The sequence below is a fragment of the Gossypium hirsutum genome, chromosome D07 (genome assembly GCF_007990345.1).
Source record: "Gossypium hirsutum isolate 1008001.06 chromosome D07, Gossypium_hirsutum_v2.1, whole genome shotgun sequence".
Taxonomy (NCBI): Eukaryota; Viridiplantae; Streptophyta; class Magnoliopsida; order Malvales; family Malvaceae; genus Gossypium; species Gossypium hirsutum.
In genome coordinates this window covers 56,001,410-56,026,623 of record NC_053443.1, presented here as the reverse complement: position 1 = coordinate 56,026,623, position 25,214 = coordinate 56,001,410, and the positions used below count along the sequence as shown (strand labels likewise).

The window sequence follows — 25,214 nt, the reverse complement described above, 5'->3', positions numbered from 1 at the left end:
ATATAATTTAATTCCGGCCTCCCAATTTTTTTTTACTTCGCCCCTACCCCCTCCCCCAAAGTTTTATTTCTAGATCTGCCACTGATTATACACACACACACATATATATATATATGAAGTTTGAATTGTAGTTCATATGTATACCTGACATTTTTTATTTTGATTCAACTGTACACATTTAAAGAAATGAATACATACATTTATTTTCATACTGGATTAATATAATTATTTGTATATATAATATATCAACATAAAATGGTGCTAATTCGATAATATCATCAATGATTTGTGAAAATAAAATAAAATAAAATATTTATATGTAAAATTACACAAAAATCAAAGTTGATGCATATCTTAAAATAATTAATGCACCATTGCTAAGATGATGATATCAACCTTATTTGTAGACCCCCTTCAATAATTATATTCAACAAATTCGATTTGAATATTGAAAATAAATATTTTGAATATGAGGTATTGTTTTTTTATACAATATTAAAAATAGAGATAAAATAATACAATTTAAATTTATATTAAACGGGTGTCTAATAAAAATTTTAACTATTACTTCGTAATCAAAAAGTTTATATTAAATGAAGTATATATTATACTACACTTCTGGTTTTTTTTTTTTGCATGATCACTTGATATAAAATATGATTTGTTTCTGAAAAAAAAAAGATTTGTGTGTAACTTTATTATAATATAATTTATTTACCTCTGAGTGCCATACTCTGCCTTGTACTTTAAGCTGACACAGGCATGGAGTTTAAAGAGATTCCGTTGCTCTCAATATTTGATAGCAACTAGCAAATAATTGGATGGAGCAATTATGCAGGGCAGGTGCTTATGGGTTGAGTTGGGTTAGATTTAGATCATGTTTAAATATGATATTAATATATTTTATATTTGTTTAAACTCGGTTCAACGTGAAATATGAATTTAAAATTTTACCTAAATTCGTTCATATTTGTAAAAAATTAACCTAAATCCATTTAGGTCTGCCCATATTATTTTTAAATTAAAAAAAGTATTTATATTATATTATTTTAATATTTAATAATTTTATATATTATTTTAATATTTACATCAGAATAATATTATATATTTAGTATAAGTTTATTTTTTTAATGTGTTCTAAATTACATAATATATAAAAATAACATAATATAAAGTATTATAAACTTAAAAACGAGCTTGAGCCTTGAATGTTTAAGTTTGAGCCCGACCGATATTTTAAACGAGCTTAATTTTTTTGCTTGAATCCATTTTTTGGGTCTAATATTTTTACTGAAACTCTCCCAAATTTCGAATGGACCTAGACAAATAGCCCGACGCATTAACATGCCTAATGCAAAGGATGTTGTCAATATAAACATACATAAATACATACATATATATATAACTTTTTTTCATTTTAAACTAAATATGAAAATATATATATTCATCTTGTATTTGTATAATTTTTGTTTATTATAATTAAAGATTATTATTTGATATATAAGTGATGGAGATTTTAACATGTAAATTGAATTAAAAAATTGAGAGGTGTTCCATTTATTCTTATTTTATTTTTTAATATTAATTGAAGACATGTCTGTAGTCTTCAAAAAATTCACCTATCTATGTATCAAATAATTATCCTCATAATTAATGATATAAGGGTTTATGTTATTTTATTATCATAAATATTGACACCTTAGTAATAAATTTACTCAATTTGAGATTATTTAAGCCTAAATTTGTTAAAAGGTTTATTCTTTTAAATCTAAAATCTTGTTCAAAATATGGGAGGGCTTGACCAAAAATATTAAGTTTGAAAATTAAATTTGGACAAAAAAAGGTCCACTTAGAATATAATTGAGCTTAGACTCCAACATTCAATGTCAAAGTCTAATTTGACCCGATTCATTTTCTAATATATATAATATAAATATGATGTAATTTACATCACTTAAATCTAAATATGTAATAATATAATACTATAATGTAAACATAAAAATATGTTGTCTAGATTTAAAATTTTAGTAAAAATGTCGATTGAGTCTTAACTTGATTAGAATGAGAATTGTTGTTAATGCAGGAAAACGTAATTCAAGTGTGCTGAAACACATTATCCTTCTAGATTGGGATGAACTATAAATAGTTATAGAATAAACTTAAACAAAAGTACTATATATAAACTTAACCCAAACATGATGGAGTTCCACGCATACCCCGTATAATTCAACCCTTCCTACGTTATTCTTTAAGGTGATTAATATTTTAATAATGGATTAGTCTTTCATGCACATACCTCCTTGTCCCAAAGATTAGTCTTTCGTTTCTAATGGATTAAGTGGGCAACAAGTACAAATGACCTAAAAGTTTATATATATTTATATATATTGTCGAATGGAAGATCGGATAATGGCTTAGCCCTGTCATTAGCCCATGCTATTGCTTTAAGAGAAGGGTTTAGCCAATAATAGCTCATCGAAATATGTCAAGTTGGGGAAGGTCAGCCATTATTATTAGGGGTTAGGGTTGTGGGGCCAAAAGGGGCAACCTCTCATGTGGGTGCCTAACAAGCTTTGCTACTTAATTATAAAGATAAGTTGATGATGATGATGATGATGATGATAAATAGTGTATAAATTGGTCAAATGTGGGAAGCACTAATAAAATTTACCAACACACTGCTATTGGGGGTTCTTTCACCTGAGTATAAACCCATAATGTTGTATTAATTGCAGTGTCACTATCTTTTGTTTCATTCATTTTTGGAATATATGCTCTCTTTCTTTTTTATCTGCCACCCTTTTTGCACTCTCATTATCTGTACTCGAACAGCGATGATGGAGTATTCCACCATTTCATGTCTAATATTTACAATATATATTTTTCCTTAATGATTGACCACAACAGATACCTGATTTATTAGTATTTATTTTCCTTGTTATTTCTTGGCAAAACATCCCCATAGACCATTTTAGTTTTGTGCCACTACAAATCTACATGAGTAATCAGCTTTTAGTGTGGCTGCTAATGCATTTGAAAAATTTGCAGCAACATGGTTTTTTTTTAAACCTCGGATATCTTTTAGTCATAAAAATAAAAATGGGAAAAGACAACTTTATCAGGTGGATTATAGCAAGCAAAGGACGAGGGACCACTGTTTCAACCCTAGAGATTGTAATCGTATCTGTAGTAGCAATAGGGTAGCGACTAGGGACCCTCTTGTATATACAAACCTTTTTTAAGTCACCAACATCACGCTATTCCATTCTAAGAATTTTCACTTCTTTTGTAAGGATTAGATTAGTTTTAATCCAAGATTGAAACACAAATCTTTTGAAATTAAGTGAACTTCTTTTTTGGTTCTGGTTAGATGACATTATTTAATCTCCACTTAGTCAGGCAGTTTGTTATATTATACTTATATAAATATATAAATCATCAATGTAAACTGAAGCTTGCTCTGATTGGTATATATATTTGATTTAACTAATAATGAGCCACACATGCTGCAAACTGCAGAGCTGAAACAATGAAAATGATCATCTAATTAAAGTGAGGTTCACATGTTAGAAGGGTTCATGATCAGTTAATTATTAAAGCTCCAAAACTGATTGGTTCTTTTTTGTCTTATTTCCCAGCAAGACAATGCTTTAGATTAAAACTCTGCAATCTTTGAATATATCCCAAGAAAAGTTTAGATAGATTAGAGCACATCGAGACTTATATATCTGTAATAGTAGTGTTTGTTATAGGAATATATGAGTATATTTTATGTTGTAGACTCAGAAACCAAAAAGTTTTAACTGTATTTAATGATGGATGGAATGTCTATATTAGGTTCTAATAATGATTTAGATGGTAACACTTAGAATTTAGATTCTACTAGTGACAGTATAGATTATACATGGAAGGGTGGGATAGGGGTTTTAAAACGAAAATGTAAATAAAAAAATAAAAAAAATGAAATGTGTAGCCCATTAAGGGGACCAAATGTAATAAAGAAATGATTATTAAATGATCCACCTTATACTTCCACTGGTGTTTTATAAGGTCCTCGTTCAAACCTCTCCTGTCTGTAAGAACAAAAAGAAAATTAACCAAGAAAATAAAGAGTTCAAAATGACAGGTTCTGGTTCCCCTTGTGGTGCCTGCAAGTTTTTGAGAAGAAAATGTGTTAGAGGGTGTGTTTTTGCACCTTATTTCTCACATGAACAAGGTGCAACCCATTTTGCAGCCATCCACAAGGTTTTTGGTGCAAGCAATGTGTCGAAGCTGCTTGCTCACCTCCCTGTTACTGACCGCTGTGAAGCTGCTGTCACAATCTCATACGAAGCTCAAGCTAGGCTTCAGGACCCCGTTTATGGCTGTGTTTCTCATATCTTTGCTCTCCAGCAGCAGGTTTTCTTCTTCTTCTTTTTTAAACCACCCTTTGACCTTGTTTGATGCAATAAACTGATCATGTTGCCAAATTCACACAGGTTGCTAAACTAGAAGCACAACTTGCTTCTCTTACGGAGCAAGCATCTCAAAGCATTGCAAATGGCTCGGTTACATCAAACCCTAACGATGGAAAGCTTCCTTGTTCTCAGCTCCAAGATGTTCAAAGTTGGTTTCACCCTGATAATTCAAGCATGGCACCAAATTTTAACCCGAGTTCATACGGTGAACATGGGTTCTCGAATCCCAACTCTTCAGGGATCTATTATGAGAATTCAATCGTCTCATCAGGAGAAGATCATATCTCGTTTACTACTTTTGTAGAGGCTCCTCATTCAATGTCTTCCTCCCTTGACATGCAAACAAATAACAGACAATGGAGTTTCCAGGATGTTGATGACCTTCAATCGATGGCCTTCAGGTATGCTCAAAATTCCAGACGAAGGGGGCTCAATGGAGAGGAAACAGTTCATGAAGACACCATGGACCTTCCCGTTTTGAATTGAATGCTGCTATGCTCCTGCATATTTTGAAGCATGTGCACTTTTAGGAACCATAATAAATTAATGTTCATACAATATCTCAAACCCTATATCATCTACCCTACCATTATTTTCTATAATCTAGAAAGAAATCTGTCTATGTCCTTATTGAGGACATCAAATTTTTTTTTTGACATGATAAATTTACCGTCGTGAAAATGACCGATCAGGTTAATTATTTACTATTTGCAAGAAAATTATACTGATTAGGTAGCTACTAATGGCTTGCTTATAGAGCACATATATATACTGTCATGAAACATTGAACTGGCTGTCTAGTAATGGCTTGAATGTAGTTTACTCATGACTGAAGTGAACAATAATATTTAGCTTTGGTTATAGGTGATAGTTGTTTATTAATGGGTAAACTATTAAAATAGTCACTTTTGTTTCCCTTATGTTACATTTTAGTCACTTATATTATTGTGTTATAACATTTTAGTCACTAAACCGTTAATTACCGTTAAAGTTGACGTAACATATTAAATCATCATTTCAAACAAAAATTTTAGGTTAAATTATACAATTGATCCCCATTTTTTTTTGTTTTGAGCAATTTATTTTTTTCTTTTAACTTTTCCTTTTTCTTTCTTTATTTTCCATTCTCTTCTGCTTCCCCACTATTTTCCTCCATTCTCCATCTTTTTTAATGTAAAAGAAAAAAAAATTAAATTGCTCAAAACAAAAAAAATAGGGACCCATTGTGTAATTTAATCTAAAATTTTCGTTTAAATTATGATTTAACATGCTACATCAGCTTACCGTTACACTGTTAATGACAAATAATGCTCAGTGACTAAAATGTTATAACACGATAATATAAGTGACTAAAATATAACCTAAGTAAAATAAAAGTGACAATTTTGATAGTCTACCCTTTATTAATTATTATATCCTATACGGTTTCTTTTAAAGAATTTTTTAATATTAATATTAATGTCGTTATTGATTTTTCAATGCAAAGCAGATTTTTTTGACTTGTCGTTGGAAATAAATTAATGATCCGCCCAATTTATTTATTTTTCCTACTTTATATATAATATAATTTGAAATAATAAAAAATAAATTTTGAGAATTTTGAGATTTTAAGTTTGAATTATGCATCATAATTATTTAAAATTAATTATATAATTTAGAATTTATTTTTCAACTTAAACCGTACATAGAACACTCATATACAAATTTCACGAAGTTCCAATCAAATGCAACAATTAAAATAATAAAAGAAAATTTTGTTCCTATACACGTAGGGTTGGGTACCCATGATCAGCTTAGAAAGGATCAAAAATTTATCTCAAGTGACTAAAGTCCCTTACCCCTCTCAAAGGTTCGCACCCCAACTAGATAGTACAGGGACTTGGATCCAAAACCCCAAGTTATAAGAATTTTATGGTCCTCCTAAAAATTGTCTAATATTTTTATAGTATTAAAAAAATTATTCTTGAAAAAAGTAAAGGAAAAATCTTCTTAAATAAACCAAATTTGGGAGTAAAAATTGAAACTTCCACTGTTTCTTTCAAATTCTTTCATCCTTTCTTTGCTTTACTTTCTTAACTACTGCAGAATTAATATAAGTTTTGAGCTTTATAGAGTCTTGATATTGGTATTTTCATCAGTCAAGGTATATATCCTCAACCTATCAGTGTGCTATTTTTTAATGGGAAAGAAGTATTTAGATGTCTCGATAGTTTATTAGTAGAATTTGGGAAATCAATTTGCACGTAAAAGTTCAATATTTTTGAGATGCTAGTTAGTTATATGTTGTTGCTATGCTTCAAAATTAGTGAAATAGCTGATTTGCATTAGAAAGTTATTTATAATGAGATCCCTTACTGAAACTACTATTTGTCATGGTTGGTTGCTTTTAGTAATAGTTTGCGAAATGTGATAGTTTTTTGTTTAATGTTTTTCTCATTGTTGAATCGGGTCCACTACTGAAACTACTATTTTTTTATGTTTTGGTATTTTTTTTCTTCTTTTAGTGTTAATTCTTTATTTACCATTTTTTTGTCCATATGTGTGACTTGTTATGCCTTGTTTCACTTGTTTTCGGTGAAGTCTTCTCATTTTTTGGAATTCTCATTGTTGGAGGATGTTATAGTCATTTTAATTTCTTTTATAATTTTATAAAATTAAAATTTAGGTCGATTGCAAAAAAATGAAGAAAGTAAAGATAATTGATACTTTTTTTAAGAGGAAAAGTAGTGATACTTGTGATGCTAGTCGACTAGTGATCAATGAAGGTTCTCCAACTATCGAATTTTAGCTTAACCCCCCCCAGATTAACATGGCTCCGCCATTGCCAAAAGCCTCCTTAGGTATCGGTACATAGACCCTTGACAATGCCACGACACTATTTTGTTGAAATTGAGACTTTCAAGGCTCATATTTAGTCCCAAACGCTTCCAAGCACCTATAATTCATTTCTAAATGGTTTAAACATGATTTTAAAAATTCAAAAATTGATTTTATCTAATTTATATGATTTTATATAATTGTTTTAATATTTAATTTCTTAAATAAATCTAAGATTACTGTCACGAAAGTGCTCTAATGACACATCTCATTTATATTGTATGTCAGGACGAGTGAGAAGTATTACACTTAATAATGTTAAAATCCCCATTAATAACCTAAAGAATATTAGATTGAATCACAGAACCAAATTTAGCAAAAAATCTTGCCTTTCAGTTTACTTTTTAGGAGCATACACATTCATAAACTTGCATTTATGATTCGAATGCTTTAACAACCTATAGGAGAGAACAAGCTTTCTTATAAGCAAGTTCTACTAAATTCAAATGAACAAGGAGAAAAAAGATTTGAGGAGAAGTCAATTGATATATATGGGAATTGGTCTAGATGGTGACATGACAAAGGATGAAATGGTATATGACATGAAAAAGATGTATGGTTTTGTTGAAGAGGAGTTCTTGCATCTACTTGAAGGGTGGTTGTAGGTATGGTAAGGGATGTACCACCCCTTACCGGTCAGGTCGTCGGACCCGAGCTACGAAGTGCTACAATTAAAGCTGGAACATAACACATTCAATTCACATAGATTATTTCAAACAAACATGGAATTTCTTCATAATTACATAATTAACATTCAATTTAAACATGAATCATACAATCGTAATCAATTCAATGCATAATCACCAAATATAATTTTGGTCGGGCCTTATACTATATTATGTATGCTCTAATTCAACCTAGAATTTAATTAAGACTAATTTGCAACATTTCCAAAATTACAGATAAATTTTATCATAAATAAGTCCTTCAAATAATCAATCATGTCATAAACATTCAAATATTATGATATACAATTAAATTCAAGTCTTAACCAAGCTTATGAAAACTCTTAAGTTGACCTGAGAATTATAAGGATCAAATTGAAACATTTTCAAATGATAAGGGCACTTATGCAAAACAGGGGGCACACGACCATGTATCTCATTGAGGCCGTGTGGATCAAATTGTAAAATTTCATCAAAAGTCACACGGTCGTGTAACAAGCTGAAGCTGTGTGTATAAAAAAATTACTAGATCTATAGTATCATGGGCGTGTGGCCAGCCCGTATGGGTCACATGATCATGTGCCAACCTGTGTGGCACAAAAATATGCTATTTAGTACTTGATACAAATTCAACTCTTAAAGGTGACCTAAGCATTTTCAACCATTATAAACCTGCTCAAACCATATTAATGCGATGCCAAAACTTAACATATAATCACCTAATCAAATCATAAACCAATATGCCACATTTGGCACCTCAAACATAAAGGTTCACATGAAACTATACAAGTCTTCCAAGCATTTCATATTCATTCATACCACTCTTAGAAATCTATTAAACCATGATATACCCAAGCTTATACAAATCAAGCCAATCATATCAAATTACCAACATGGGCCATTCATTTTCCACAAACACATTCACCGTGTTACTAATTTGCACATTTATATACATCTTTCCATAACATCAAAATTCATCATCATCAATATACCAAACTTATAAACATTCAAGACAACATAAGTACAAATGTGACAGCCCGCTTTTAGTGGTGTCAAAAACAATAGTTTTAGGACCACGATTCTAACAAGCAAGTTAATATTTTATTATTTATTTAATGTTTATAAGTATCTATTAGAGTCATATTAAAATTTTGTTAAGAAATTTTACCATTTAAATAGTTAATTACTTGAAAAGTACTATATTGTAAAAGTTGCAAAAGTGAGTTTCTATTAGTTAAAGGTGACAATTGGCTAGGGAGAGATAAATAAGTGGACTTCAATGGTAAATATACCATTTAATATTATAATGGATGATTTAGGTGACTAATTGCTTGAAATTTAATTAGTTTTTAAAGGGAAAAATGGTAAATGAGTAAAAATAATAACATAAACAAATCAAATGAGTAGTCATCTTCCTCCTTCGTCCATTTTCAACCGAAAAACACCATAGAAATAGCTTGGGAGAATTTAGTTCGCAACCTTGTTTGTATGGTAAGTGATTTTGATCTCGTTTTTAATGAATTTTATGTTTTTGAAGTCGTTTTAGCTTAATTTAGTTAACTCAAGGGTTAATTTATGAAACTATTAAAAGTTTAGGGACTTACCATTAATGAATTAGGTGTGTTTGTGATTTAATTGATAGATTCTTGAGTTTAATAGCTAAATAAAAGTATTTTGTTAAGTGATTTTTAGTAATTTTAATGTGTAAGGATTAAATTGTTTAAATAGTAAGTTAATATTGTGAAATGATGATAAAAATGAGCTGATTATGAATCCTATGGAATTCGGCTTGCTGGTATTTTGATTAAATTTGGATAATTCATAAATTTTGGGGTTAAAGATTAAAGTGCATAAATGTTAAAATGTCAAGGGCAATTTTGTAAATTCACATTGATAAGGGCTATAGGCTTGAATTAATTATGTAATCTATTTGAATTATTTAATTGAATGAAAATTATTGTTTAGATAAATAAACGGACCAATCGGATTTAAATCGTGGAAAAGCTAACGTATCGAACTAGCCATCGGCTTCGTTTTTACAACTGTTTTCGTCGAGGTAAGTTTGTATAATAGTTAATTCATTTCTTGTGGAATTGTTAAATTTTAATGAATAACTAATTTAGGTAACTTAAATGTTTAATGTATACTATATGCTAAATTATATTACATTGCCATAATAATCAATTGTTGAAATTGTTGATAATGTGGATTACATGTATGTGAGAGTGAAATGTTATAATGGAAATGAAGTTTAAGGATAAGGGTATGAAAGCTGTCCCATTTGAACCTTGTGAATACCTAGGATACAAATGACATGTCATTAGAGGTTATACGGTTTAAGGTACTGGACTTGGATGTCCTACCTATGACTGAGGTCATGTATTTGTTATGAATTCTCCACAGCTCGTGTGAGCAGCATTATGCAGCTTAACATTCCGACCTACAGCTCGTGTGAGCATTACAGATACAGACACACTTTATGTGAGCATGGTTCTCGTGTATCCGATGTTGTTTCATTTGGTTCAACGGGTAATAAAGACTTAATCAAGTGAGCTTAATTATATGAAATGTTTTAGTTTGGATGAGTAATGTAAATTGGTAATGTTTTGGGAAAAAAGCTATATTTGATATGTTACTATTATGTGCTTTATGACATGATAAGATTATGTATTTTCCTTTTGAGCTCACTAACTTATGAGACTTGTGATGTATATAGGATTTAATAAATCATGAGTATGATAATGAAATTATGCATCAATTATATTTAAATTGAGCCTAATAGGTAAGTTTACGCTTTTGGTTATACGAACTTACTAAGCATTATTTACTTATGAGTTGTTTTTCCTTTCTTATAGATCATTGGAAGGCTCGACCGGTTGGAATCTAGTCACAGAAAATTCACACTATCCGTTCATCACTTTGGTAGATGTTTTGTTATCTTATTCATGGTTATAAATGGATGTAATAGGAGCTTTATGCTATTTTGTCAATATGGTATGGTTTGAGTTTATGCTTAGCTTTCTTGTAAATATATATGACCTTGTTTTGGGTTTGTAAATGTTTGTGTATATATGTGACTTGGTTGCTTATTTATGCCTTATGAAAGTAGACAGTTGATGGTAAAATGGATTGTAGATGAATTGGTTAGTTGGTAAAGTTTTATACATGATTATGATATTGACTTGTGGCTTTGAGTTTGGATTGATTTGGTGTATGAATTGTGTATGAATTTTGGTGCCAAGTGATGGCATATTGGTTAAACACCTAGATTGATTGATTTTGGCATGTTTTAGGTGTGTTTGATTATGTTTTAATATGTGGAAGTGTTTGGAAATCGTTTGTCTTGGTGTGTAAGTAAGGGTTATTAAATTGGCTTACATTGGGGGTTATTTTGGTGGCACACGGCCTGGGACACAGACTGTCACACAGTCGTGTGCCACACACGACCACACCACACAACTGTGTGTCATTTTAAATTTTAAGTGCAAGTTGGTCCACACGGTCATAGAGAGTTACACGGCCCACACTTTATGAATTTATTCACTTGTGATGTTCATAGTGCAGTATACCTAAATCTTAAGTGGATGGCAGACTATATATGTGTGACTCGTACACTTTGATGTAAGTAAAAGACCGAGTTCAAATAGATAAGGAACTAAAAGCTGGTGCGTTGGGTGTATGACTTCTGTAGTATGCAGTGTCATTCACAATAGTGGAATTTATAGCCCAAAACATGGGTAAATGATATCCTCTCAGTGGCATTACATGGTTGATAAAAAGTAAATATGGCCACGAGTTGTCCATCTTTATGATGGATCACTTGTTCACCATTTGATAGTGATTGACTTTTCATTAAGGAAGGTGTAATGGTTACCATGAGATAAAATATGATCATATTGGGAGAACGGATATTATCTCAAAGAGATCAAGGACACCCTATGAGGGTAATACACTTATGACAATGTCATTGACGAGCACTGAGTAGTTGCTTTCGTAATGGTATGTCGTTGGGGAGAGCTCAGTCACGATACTATAGTGGAATGACCTCATGACTAAATGAGTTTATAATTAATAGGCGACAAGCCAGAACGTAATTATAAATCATTTGAGCCTCAACTACATATGTCCAATCGGTCCCTCCACTAGCTCGTTGAAAGCGAAAATGAATTACGTGTTTGAATAGAAATGAACAAAATGAATAGAAAAAGAGAATGGAAAATATTTAAGAATGACTATCGTTTTCTCCGAAAATGGAGAAATGGACTCATTTGGAAATGAATGTAGGTTTTCAAAAATGGAAATGAAAATGGAAATGATCCGTTTGCAATCCTATATGGATTACTTAAAAAATGATTAGAAGAATGAGTTTATGTTTTTGGACTATTTTGAATCCCAAAAATGAAATAAATCATTTGGTCATAGTAAACATGTTGAGTTGTGAAATATTGAACATATTTTCTCGAAATTTTACTAAGGGCAAAATCATCAAAAAATTATCAAGGGTAAAATCGTCAAAATTTTCCTAGGGTTAAAATAAAGATGAGAAAATTATTTTATATATAAATATTAAATTTTATTTTAGGAAATAGAAAAATTGAATTGGGTTGAATCACATTATAGAGTACTAGGCCAAAAAGGCCAAAGAAATACTCATACTTGGACCCGATGTGAGAGAGGCCAAAAAACCCCCTATGGACATGAAGGGGGTAACAACCCTAGTAGGAATACTAGGGTGTGCCATCCACTCTAGCCCTATTCTAATTAGGATGTTGTTTTTCTATTTGAAATAAATCACTACAACTCAATAAGGGTTCTACCTTCTCTTCTTATAAATAATGGTATTGGTAAAGCTATTAACAACAATTTTGAAAGATTGTTATTCTGCTAAAAAGTAGAGAGAACTTATTCTCAACTATTAAATATATTTTTGTAGAATAACAATTCTACCGGTTTCTATTAAGAAGAGAGAATTTTCATTTCCACCCCAATAGGAGAGAAAACTTTTTCTAGTTCTGTGTTTTGATTCAATTGGTTAAGTCCACACTTGAAGCAATTTTTTCTAGTTCTGTATTTTGATTCAATTGGTTAAGTCCACACTCAAAGCAATTCATGGTACAAAAATAGCGGATAAGATCATTTGGTTGAAAGTTGGGAACAATGAACGTCCGCTAAGTCGAAAACACATGTACGGATTCAGTTAAAGTTTATTCCTATAAATATCACAAACCAGGCCAGTTTTTAAATCTTAAATTTTCCGTTGTACAAGAAAATCATTTTCAGACTGATATTTTTCCAACACTTACCTCAATTTACAATTTAACATATCAAACTAATTAATTCGGCAAAGTTTGCCTAACATAGCAATCACAACAACAAGTTGAGCTTTAGTACATAATCAATCATGTAATATGTCAAGTATGTAACATACCAATTCATATATCTTAAATCACGAATTCAATCTTATTTCAATAATGAATAGTGTATTCATATATGTATACCAAAACTTTATATTCAAATCATTCATCAATACTTCATTTGAGCATTAAACACATTACATGTCATCTCGATTCCTCATTTCATTTCATTTTTATCGCCTGATGAAACTTAGTAAAAAAAACTCAAATACACTAGTACTCATCACATCTGTTGCTCGTCTGAGCTAAATATATACTTGTGTTAGGTTAACCTTCCGGGCTAAACCTTTAAAACGACATCAAGTTACTCGTTCAAGCTAAACCTATGTCAGATTTATCTTCGAGTCCTCAAAAAATTTTGGATCTCGATAATCATTGATAATCAATTTGTACCAATGTGTACAAGATCTTTACTAAGTTCATCAAGGCAATTTTAACATATAAGCTCATATATATTTCTTTACAATTTAATCCAAATCTCACCTTTTGTACCAAATCGTAAACAGTCCAAATTTTAATTAAACATACATACATTCATAATTTTTAAATACATAAAAATTTAAATACAACCACACCATATGAACTTACCTGGTTAAATCAGCAAACGAGTTGACTTGAAAGGACTAATCGATATTTTTTTCTTTCCCTCGGTTATTCTCGGTTTAGTTCAAATCCTGATATAAATAACAATTCAATCAATTTATCTATTCCACACCTCTTATATCATCCTATTATAAGCATATATATCAATTCAATTTTATTATTTGAATTCCCCTAAAGTTTTGATTTTTATTCAATTTAGTCTTTAAAATCGAAATTGTCATAACTTTCAAATTTGAGCTTCAAATTTGAAACGGATAGCAATAACATCCTTCTAACGCCCTCTACTATTTATAAATATAGAAATTTTACACCAATTTTGAAATTTATACACTTTAGTCCTTAGATTCAAAACTAACAATTTTCACTTTACAAACTAGTCTTTTTTCATATCTAAGCTTAAAATATAACCATTCAACACCAATTTCATCAAGAAATCATCAATGGAATGTAACACCCCTTACTTGACCCGGTCGCCGGACTCGAGTAATAAGATGTTACAACATAATTTAACAATCAACCAAAACTTAACTTATTAAAAGAAAATCCAATTAATTATAATTAATTTATATATATTCAAACACATTATAATCTAGAATTCTACATGGACCTAATTACACAATACAATCATATAAAAAGTTAGAATTGAAAAATTATGAAAGTTAAAGGTCAATATTGAAAATTCATAGGTGGTATTGATACAAAACCGATACCTCACTAAAAATCGATACCAAAATTTGATTCTGTTTTCTTTGTAAACCAATGGTATCGATAATTATTTTACGGTATCGATATTTTATGAAAAAGTATCGATACTTAAATAAAAATCGCTACTATTTTGGCATTCTGTTTGTTTTAAAACTGTTCATATGTTCAAGTATCGATACTAGATGCCAAAATATCGATACCTAATATCCAAATGGTAAAATTTCATCTTTAAAGAGTTTATACCATGCCATATTTACCTAGCAAGCAAAAGACAATAATATAATCTACTTAAACACTTAATGTCTAACCAATATGCCCTTATTGACACCACAATTCAATATTCAAATCAATCTCACTTTTCACATTAACTAATAGCATTCAAAATTCACATACTCAAACACCATGCATATCTCTAACTTACCATATTTCAAATGCCACAATAAGAGTTCTATCAAATATCCAATGAATAGTTCACCAAGACATGTTCAATCCTAACCCTAATAACATATATAAGTATCTTGTCTAACTTTATACTATCTAAAGTTGCATCACATAAAATCATTGTTCAAAACATACACATAACATATTTAATATATATTTCTACTACATATATGAACACATAATTTTTATATAATTCCAACCAAATCACTAAATGACCATTAAATACAAAATGAGCTTTAAAGTCTTAAAAGACTTCCTAGGTACATGCCAAAAATCAAAACAAAACATCAACAACACTCGAGTACGGGATTTTCGCTGGATGACAAGTTGACGAGTGAATCGGATAGTACCTAATCTGCGCACATAAAATAAAACCGTATGCTGAGTAACTCAGTGATACTTCTGTAACTCCCCAAAAAATACATGTTTATGTTTTTATAATTAATTGACACAAATATTTATTAGCTTTAATGGTTATGTGTTTTGGGAGTGTTTGAGAGGTCCCAAGTTCAAGCCTTAGCTTGGGCAAATTTTTGTTTTTATGAATAAATCCCTATCTCTAGTCAGTGGGTTCTTAATTAGTTGTTGGTAAATTATTAACAGAATGTGCCTACTGGTCTGGTGGTTAAGTGGAGTGTCAGTTATGATTGAGGTCTTAAGTTTGAATCATTGTACAAACAAGGGATTTATTTTGCTGCTTGTGTCATGTGAGAGTTTGAGATGGACTAAAATTTTGATAGTGGAGAGGTTGATGGAGATAATTAAGGAGACTTGGATAAGGGAGTTATCAGAATCGGGATTAATTTTGTTTCTCAGAATATTGGCTTTCTCAAATTCTGACGTTTTTGTAAAAGACTCCCTGCCGAATTTCTGTTGATTCTTTCGTGTCTTCTCTGTTCTTTTCTTCGTCACCGTGTTACTACCTTTTTCCTTTTTCTTTTTGATCCTATCTCTGCCGAAAATCTCATGGCAGCTCTCCTTTTCTTTTCCTTCTTCACCATTTGGGTAAACGTGTGATTGTGTCATTTGGTAAGTTGGTAAGTGAGTTATTATCTATATTATTCAATGAATCTTCATTTGATGTGAGCCATATTCTGATTAGGTGCAAATCAAGGGGCTGGTAGATCCCAATTGATGCTGTGATTGTGGAAAAAATCGGGGTTGCTCAAGTGAGGTAAGGTTGTCGATAGTTTTGGGAATTGATTATTGTAAGTAATTCAGATTAAGTGATTGATATTGAGTTTCCAATTGTCTAATATAGGTTCTGGAGTGCTCGTGGTGGCTTTAGCTTTAAATCGAAATCAGGTGTGTACCCGAAACACAAAAATAAGGGATTCAGTGAAAAGCCGAAACTGCTTGCTATTTGGACAGCAGCAGTAGGCCAACTTTGAAAAATCACCATAAATTGTGGAAATCGAATTAGAGGATGAAAAAAATATGGGATTAAATCTTATTGAGTGTAGTTTCTCATAGAAGAAATGGTGTAAGTAATGAAATTGTAAATCGTGAGTTATCATAAACTTAGTGAGACAAGGTCAGAATGAATTTGGGTTCCCATGTTCTGACTTTGGAAAATTATCAAAAATTGGAGAAAAATAATTAGGGGTTAAAATTTACATGTTTAAACTATTAATGAGTATATTTTCAATAGAAATAAATGGAAACATCATCCAAATTTTTTACTAAGAGATAACTAATTTTTAGCAAAGAAGAGTCGAAGCTGTCAGACAGCAGAACAGTGGTAAGTTTAAAGATTTTACTCTACTTATTGGCTTAACCAATAATTCTGGAAATTTTATGGTAGAAAGGTACTTGAATCTAGTTTCAAAGACATCAAATGGATCTTAATTCAGAATTCTGTAGCATAAGATACAAATAATTCAGAATTCAAAGACAGCTTTGAAGGATCATATAAGTAAATAGTGGAAACACATATGAATAATTAACTAGCATGTGTTACATTAAAATGGATCATGAAGTCAAGGCCAATTTGGGTCATGTGGGCCACATGGGTGAACATGATGGGCTTGTAGGCCGATTTTCACTATTTTATTGCTAAGGTTGCATGGGTCGCCCGAGTCGACTATGGACCTACTGTAGGGTCGGTAAGCTTACCTAGACCCCTAATTGACTGAAATGACTGTATGACTAATAAGATTAAGCATGATGATGTCCCACTGATTTGATACTGTATGCGCTGTTTACATGCATGATATTATGTTATAGCATGTCATATTTGTATATTGCATTGTATTGGTTTGGGGGATTATATTGTTCGGAAGAAGTGTACTGAAAGGCCTTGAGCCTAATTTACTGGTAACTCAGCTGCAAACTACTACCTAGTGCCACATTCGGTACTACTTGGAATGTAGGGATGGGTGGGTTGATTATATCCCCACATAGAGTGTAGGGTTGGACGGAGTTGGAGTGTAGAGGCTAGATGGGTAGGATTTTTGTGACTACATATATGTTACTGCTACTGATACTGTGATGGACTAAAGTCCTATTGCATGACTATTTTTGTACTGAGATGGGCTAAGGCCCAAACTGGACTGATATTGATACTGAAAATGGCTTAAGCCCAGACTGTGATTATCTGTTTACTGTCTGTTCATTTGTATGGGGATTACACTCTGAGTTTACTTAAACTCACCCTTTCTGTTTAATCTGTACAGGTAATCCGCAGATATAGGCGGATCGGTGCGACGGAGGACTCAGTGGTGGCCACACGACTTCTTTTACATTGTTTATTACCTATTTATGATTTTACTTTTATTTGGGAGTATTTTGTTGTAATTATGGCCTTTACGGATTTTAGTTTAAATTTGGATTTTATACGGTTTTATGATTTAAATTTGCTAGTGTTAGGTAAAACTCGGGTTTTCAAATGAAACTAATGTTTTATCAAAAATACCACGAATACGCAAACTGTTTAAAAGCTTCTGCAATAAAAAAACATTTTAAAATTGAATAACTATTTGTAAATGAATAATGTTTTGAAAACGAACGACATGATTTGAAATTAACATAAGGTAATGAAAAAAATGGTTAAGTAGAAAAGGAGATTTAGCGACGATATATTTTTCAAAAAGCACTACCATGTGACATCGTCAGATTCGGCCATAACATCTAGGCCAGGTTTGAGGTGTTACAACTTCTATAATCCAAACATTAAAGCAAAATATAAATACATTTACATGCTCAAAATAAAATTAGATAAACTTATATTAATATCAATTCAAATATACAAACCCATACAAACATTATTTTACTTTAAACATTTTACAAATACCATTACATGGCAAACGCAACTCATGCATATCCATTTCCCATTTGATTTCCAAAAACACATTTCATTCCCATCATTTTCTATTTTAATAGCATTTTCACTTCACTAATATTTTCTATATTAATTTAATAATTCAAATTACCATTTATTTTCCCTATTAACACGACTTGGACTCGGATGGATACATGGACCCAACCAACACACCAGTTTGGCATCCAGTGCCTCATTGGATAAATCCGAAGCAAATAGTTGCACCCAACGCTATAATGAGTTGACACCCAGTGTCTCATTGGTTTAACTAAAGTAAATTGGCACTCAGTGCCTCATCGACTTGTAGTCGAAGTAACCCTGAACTCTTCCTATCCTATGGCATGTCATCCATATCCGACTTAGTCCAAACAGTTAATATGGTTTTCGTTTCATATTTTAATACCAACCAATGTTTTTGATCCACATTTATTCTGAACATATACATATATATACACTTATTCAAATGAATAACAACCATAGTATCCTAATATATATTTGTATTCAATTCATGCATTTAAAAAATACATATATTTCTCAAATATACACAATTGAGTTTGTATAATCTTTATTTGATTCAATTAAGCTCAATTGAACAAGAAATCTCACCTCAATGCTTACCACGAACAACAAAACAATATGCAACAAAATGTAAATTAGTTCAGATTATAGAAACACAAACCGTAGATTTTAAGCCATTCGTTGACGACCTTGTTTTTTCCCTTCTTTTTCGAGGAATCCAGGTCGACGTTAGCTACAGAAATAAATAAATCATACATATAATCAATATACAAACAATTTCACATTTAATTGCTAATTTACATAACTTATGCACTTTATTCAATCTGGTCCCTAAAATCAGGACCAACCTAACTTTCACATTTAACCCCAAATTTTTAAACCAAGTTCACTCTAAGCCAAATTCAACTCCATATTTCTCAATTCTACCCCTAAATTTCAAAATTTTTACAATTTGGTCCCTATTGCTCAAAATCAACAATTACTTCACAATTTAGTCATTTTTCACTTTTAACCTTAAATTCTATCAAATTAGTCCTTAAAGCTTTAACTACTCAACAATGGTATCATCTAAAATCTTAAGTAGTACCAAAAAATAATACATGGGTCGACTAGCTTATGGTATCGGGATTCCAAAAATATAAAAATGACAAGAAAAGAGACTAAATTGACTAATCAATTGAACCTTGAAAAATAAAAAACCCTAATCTGTTTCACCCTTGTTCTTCTTCTCCACCTTCCACAAGTAAGAAATGAAAATCTAAAATTTATTTCTCTTTCTCCCCCACTACATTATTTGTTTTCATATTATTCCCATCTCATTTTCATTTCATCATTTTTTTATAATAAAATTTTATATCTTATAATAATGTTAATTATAATAAATATAACATACATACATAATAAATTTACTCATGACCGTCCACTACTATAAAGGCATAGGTATAATTGCATTATAAATCCCTTAGCTTTGTTTTACTTTATATTTTAATAATACTTCCCACTTTTATCATCTACACAATTTAGTTCCCATACTAAAATTAAGCACCAATTCAACAAAATTAACTATCTAAAATTCAATTCACTTCCAACATAATTTCGTAAATACTTAATAAAAATATTTACAGATTCGGTTTATTGAAATATGGTCCTGAAACCACACTTTTCAACACCCCTGACTTAGGAGTCATTACATAGAAACTTTTAGAAACTTTAACAGTTTTACAAATTGGTACACAGGTTAACTAAATCAAGTTCCCACGACCTCAAAAACATAAAAATTACAAGAAAAAGACTAAATTGAACTCACCAATCTTTAGCCGAAAGTTTGAAGCTTTGTACCCCAAAGTTTCTTCTTTTTGCTTCTGTTGAAGAAGATAAAGAAGAGAAATGTTGTGGCTTTTTTATTATATTTTTATTAAAACTTAATTAAGCTACTTTAAGCATAATTAGCAAAATTGGTGGATGCTTATTTTCATCCACCACCGTTTGGCGACTTAAAAAGGGTCCAATTGCTTAATTGGTCCTTCAGTTAATTAAAAAATTATAACAATTAACTTTTACTATTTTTATAATTTAATCATTGTACCTTAATTAACTATCTATTTGACAAAATTAATGGACCAAACTTTAATTAACCTTTACACTATTTAATATTTATGGACTCGGACATCAAAAATGAGATTTTGAAACTGTCGTTTCCAACACTACTGAAAACAAATTGTTACACAAGTCTTCCTCTTCCATCCTTCTAAAGCAACTAATGATGCCATTTCTAGTAACATTAAAGTGGATGCCCAAAGCCTTACTAATCTCTCTAAATGTCTTTAGCTTCTTTAATAATTTTCCGAATCCTATTAATAATACCCAAATCAAAGATAGATAATTGAAAGCCCCTCTCACCCAACAACGAGTTCCTTAATATCTTTCCTATTTTGTTTTTGTTTCCTATTAAAACAAGGTGCACCAAAAATCTTATTAAATTCACATACATGTTATAATTTTTTGCTTAGTCTTATAATTTTTTTCCTTTTCTTCCCGACTTAACTCTTTTGACATTGTTTATTTTCAACCCAAAACCTCATTTTTTTTCCTCCGCATTGTAACCTAGAATACTACTAGACCTGTTCATGGGTCGGGTCACTCGGCCCGGCTCGAAGGCCTGCCCAAAATGTGAGAAGATTTGGGCAAAAATATATGTCCGAAAAATGGGCTTAGATAAAAAAAAGACCCGTTTAAAAAATAGCTCAAGCCTCGGGTTAGGCATTTTTTGCCCAGGCCCGGCCCGAATTCACTAAATGACCAAAAAATCTATTCTTTTTGTTTTTTAATATTATTTTCTTATTGTTTTCTCCCTATTTTGCTACCATTTTACTATTATGTTGCTACTATTTTGTTGTTATTGTTTGGATATTGTATAAAACTTATTTTATTGTTAATTTTGTTGTTTTTTTAAAAACATTTGTTAATTTTGTTATTATTTTAGAAATATTTGCTAGTTAAGTTGCATCTACCTTAGTGTAATTTAAGTATACATATTTTTAAAAATTTATTTTCAATTTGTTGGGAAATATTTATTTTGATGTTTTTAGTATTTTTGATATATTATATATATTTTAAAATTATATAAAAATAATATAAAAATTAATATGGGCGGCCTGGGTTGGACTCGAATTTTAACATTTTTATTTGGGTTGAGCTTGGGTAAAATTTTAGGCCCATTTTTTGGGCCGGGCCCAGGCCTAGCAAACGGACCTAAATTTTTAGTTCAAGTTTTATGTGTAAATATCATGTGTGAATTCTTAGTCTATATATATTTTTGGTTTGAACCCTAACATCTGTGGGTCTAGTCTAGATTCTAATATATTTCATTTATCAATTTATGGTTTAGTCTAAATTTAAATATATTTCAATTATCAATACATTTGTTTGTGCATTATAATGACTAATTCTAACCTTGTCATAATTATACAGATGTATTGATTGTAATTATGATTCTATTTGTGCTTTATGCTAATTAATTCTACTTACAACTATGCAAATATATTAATTATAATTGTGATTATAACATAATTAATGGATATAAACCTCAAAATTACATATGAATTTTGGTCAAATAATGTTATATCAATAATTATGTTATTGTTTTATGAAAATTAAATCAAACCAAAATTTTATATATAAAATAAATAATAATAATAATTCATGTATAATATTAAATCAAAATTCATACTTTTAAAATTTATCCCTAACCTCTAATATTAAATTAAACCCACGAACTTCATACAAAAATGTTTTTCTTTGATTGGTATTGATCTTGTTGTCAATATAGAAGGTCGTGGGTTCGAATGCGCTGAAGCGCATTATCCTTCTATTTAAAGGTTGAGGAGAGACTATGAATAATTCTAAGTATTGTATAAAAAACAACTTATAATGAGATTAATGATAAAAGAAAATAATCTCAATTTTTGTTTGTGAACTAAATAAAAATAAAAGTCAGTAGTATCCACCATATACTGTTCATTAATTCTTTTAATTAATACTTAATTCCGTCATAATAAGAATTAGGAAAAAAACAAATTAACCTCAATAATCAACACCCTTTTTCACTGATCTTTTGACGAAGATCAGAGTTGGAAGCGTTTGTCACTGTCTAACTCTCAACAAAGAAAAATATAAAAATATACTTATAACATGGGGTTTTGTTCTTTTAAGAACGAGACTGTCAAAGAAACAGACCATACTCTCTTTTTTTTTTCTTCTTTTCAAAGTTTTTAATCATATTTTATACATCCAGTTCAGTTAAGTTCTGTCTTTTCTTCTGTTTCTTTAATGTCACGGCTATTCTTTTTCCCTTCCATTGAGCTCACTTTCAACTAATCATCAATCACCTCCAATTTAATTAATCATCATTGGAATAATTACTATACCTTTTTTTTTCCCTTTTTCTAAGTGCAAGTAATGGAGTCCAACAAATGCAATTTTCAGCTTAGTTTTTTTTTTCTGTTTATAGTTGTTGTAATGCAAGAAATAGAAAAAAAGGTTATCTCTATGCCAACTTAGCTTAGCTTACATGTTCCTTGTTTTGCAAAATTATAAATGGGATGTGATGAGCTTGCAGACATGAGTCTTTGATTAATGTCTACAATGGTGGACAGGTTGTAAACCTGAAGAACAACCCTGTGTTGGGGCTTAACTTTTTTGTTCTAGTTTATTTTATTGGAAATCAAGATTTGGGTGAGGCTTAAATTTTATATACATAGTTGTTGTGGGGAAAAAAAAAAGAACATCAGCATGAAACTCCATGATCAGTTTCTCATCATTCTAAGGGCAATTGCTTGAAGCTCACCCAAATCACTATCACATGGTGTCTTATTAGGATAACCATGGAAAGAAAAGTCTTGTAAGCTTTGTATTTCTTGCATATTCATGTTGTGAGCTGTGTGGTGTTCAACTTCAACCGAATCAAGAGAGCTTTGTGGGGAAATTGGATTGTTGGAGCTGCTTGGATAAGATAGAAATGAAGGGAATAAACCAGAAAGGTGTCCTTGCCAGTACTGAGTACCGTTGATGTGATTTGAATTCATGCCAGTTTGAGCTAGTTGAGCCTTGACTTGCATTAATTGAGCTTGCTGGCATTCCACCTATAAAAAAATGGTTGCATATGTTTCTTAAACTGTTAAGAGATGATCAAATGGGAGCTTCCATAATTTTACCTGTTGTTGCAAGGCGAAAATATGAGCAACACAACCATAAACAGGGTCTCTAATCCTTGCTTGAGCTTCATAAGCAATGGTGACAACCGCCTCACAACGATCATGAGCTGGGACGTGCAACAATAATTTGGAAACATTGCTAGCACCAAACACTTTGTGAATGGCTGCAAACCTTGCAGGACCTTGCTCTGAACTAAAGTAAGGTGCAAATATACAGTCTGTGGCACATTTTCGTCTCAAAAACTTGCATGCACCGCAAGGGGAACCAGGTCCTGTGGCAGTACTACCAGATGATGCCATGGCAAGTGAACTAGTTTGGGATAAAACAGAAAAGAAAACAAAATGCAGAGAAGTAGCTGGAGATCAGGGATAAGTGATATAAATATGTTAAAAATTTGCCAAAGCACACGAGTACACTAGGAAATAGTGCCAAAAAAAATCGGGTTTTGGGGTTTAGGGTAGGGGGAGAGGAGATCCTTAAGGGGCACAACAAAAGGGGGTAGTCTTATAAGAAGTGTGAATGGGGGGACATTGATGGTCATCATGTAGGGTGTCTAAGGAGACATTTAATAATGGTTTATGCAACATGGGTTTATTATTTTAATGGGTTAGACCAATTTACTATCTTATTTAGACTGCTTTATATTTAATTGAAAAAAAAAATAAAAAAGGTAAATGTATAATGGAGTCCCTATATTAAGAGTTAGATTGTATTTGTCTCATTTATTTAAAAAAATAGGTAAATTAATCCCTATACGTTAAATCAAAGAGCAAACTGATATTTTTTGTTGAAAATTTCATTTATTTCTACTGTTAAAAATTAACGTGACTGACAAAATAACTAAACAGTTATACATAACATGTCACATGTACCTCATTCTTAACAATAAAAATGGATGAATTTTTAACGGAAGGACTAGTTTGATGTTTGATCTAACGTATAAGGACTAATTTGTCCATTTTTTGAGTAAAGAGAGCAAAATGCAATCTGACTCCCAGTATAAGGACCTCCATGATACTTTTATCGAAAAAGAATAGAGTTCCATAAGGATTATTAAATAAATCTTTTTAAGAGATTGAATAATGTTTTTAAAATTGAATTGTTGACGAATAATTTAGGTTATAAGTTTGCCATCCAACTGGTTTAATTAAAAAATAAAAATAATGTCAGTTTAACTGATTCATATCGATTCTTAATCTAATCGGTTGAATACCATTTTCCAAATCGACTCATTCCAATCTGATTCAAACTGAATTTCAATGAAGTGCTTTGCATGCAAGTTTACATTAAACTAGCCGCTTCTCATTTATTTCATACAAGAAGTTAGGTATCTGGTAGTGTTTTAGATGATTTTTAGTACAAAGCTTTTCATTTTTCTTTTCTAAAATAGTCCGCCGATCGCCGCACCTTGGAACTGCTGCCCTTTGACTTTGTCGCTTTGTAGGCGCTCCTCTAATTGCCACACGACCTATCAACATTTTTGAAGATTCATTACGAGTAA

At 30.9% G+C, this 25,214-nt stretch overlaps 2 protein-coding genes across 2 annotated transcripts; one reads left to right on the top strand and one right to left on the bottom strand.

Annotated features, from left to right (window-relative positions):
* Window positions 1-4,114: 4,114 nt before the first annotated feature.
* Window positions 4,115-5,043, top strand: LOC107936724 (LOB domain-containing protein 29). Its single transcript, XM_016869478.2, has 2 exons — window positions 4,115-4,398; window positions 4,479-5,043. Exons 1-2 carry the CDS (start codon window positions 4,120-4,122, stop codon window positions 4,941-4,943), a joined length of 744 nt encoding a protein of 247 aa, XP_016724967.1. The 5' UTR covers window positions 4,115-4,119; the 3' UTR covers window positions 4,944-5,043.
* Window positions 5,044-23,179: 18,136 nt separating this feature from the next.
* LOC107936733 (LOB domain-containing protein 16) lies at window positions 23,180-24,179 on the bottom strand. Its single transcript, XM_016869485.2, has 2 exons — window positions 23,713-24,179; window positions 23,180-23,640 (listed from the first exon to the last, which is right to left on the bottom strand). Exons 1-2 carry the CDS (start codon window positions 24,010-24,012, stop codon window positions 23,305-23,307), a joined length of 636 nt encoding a protein of 211 aa, XP_016724974.2. The 5' UTR covers window positions 24,013-24,179; the 3' UTR covers window positions 23,180-23,304.
* Window positions 24,180-25,214: the final 1,035 nt, after the last annotated feature.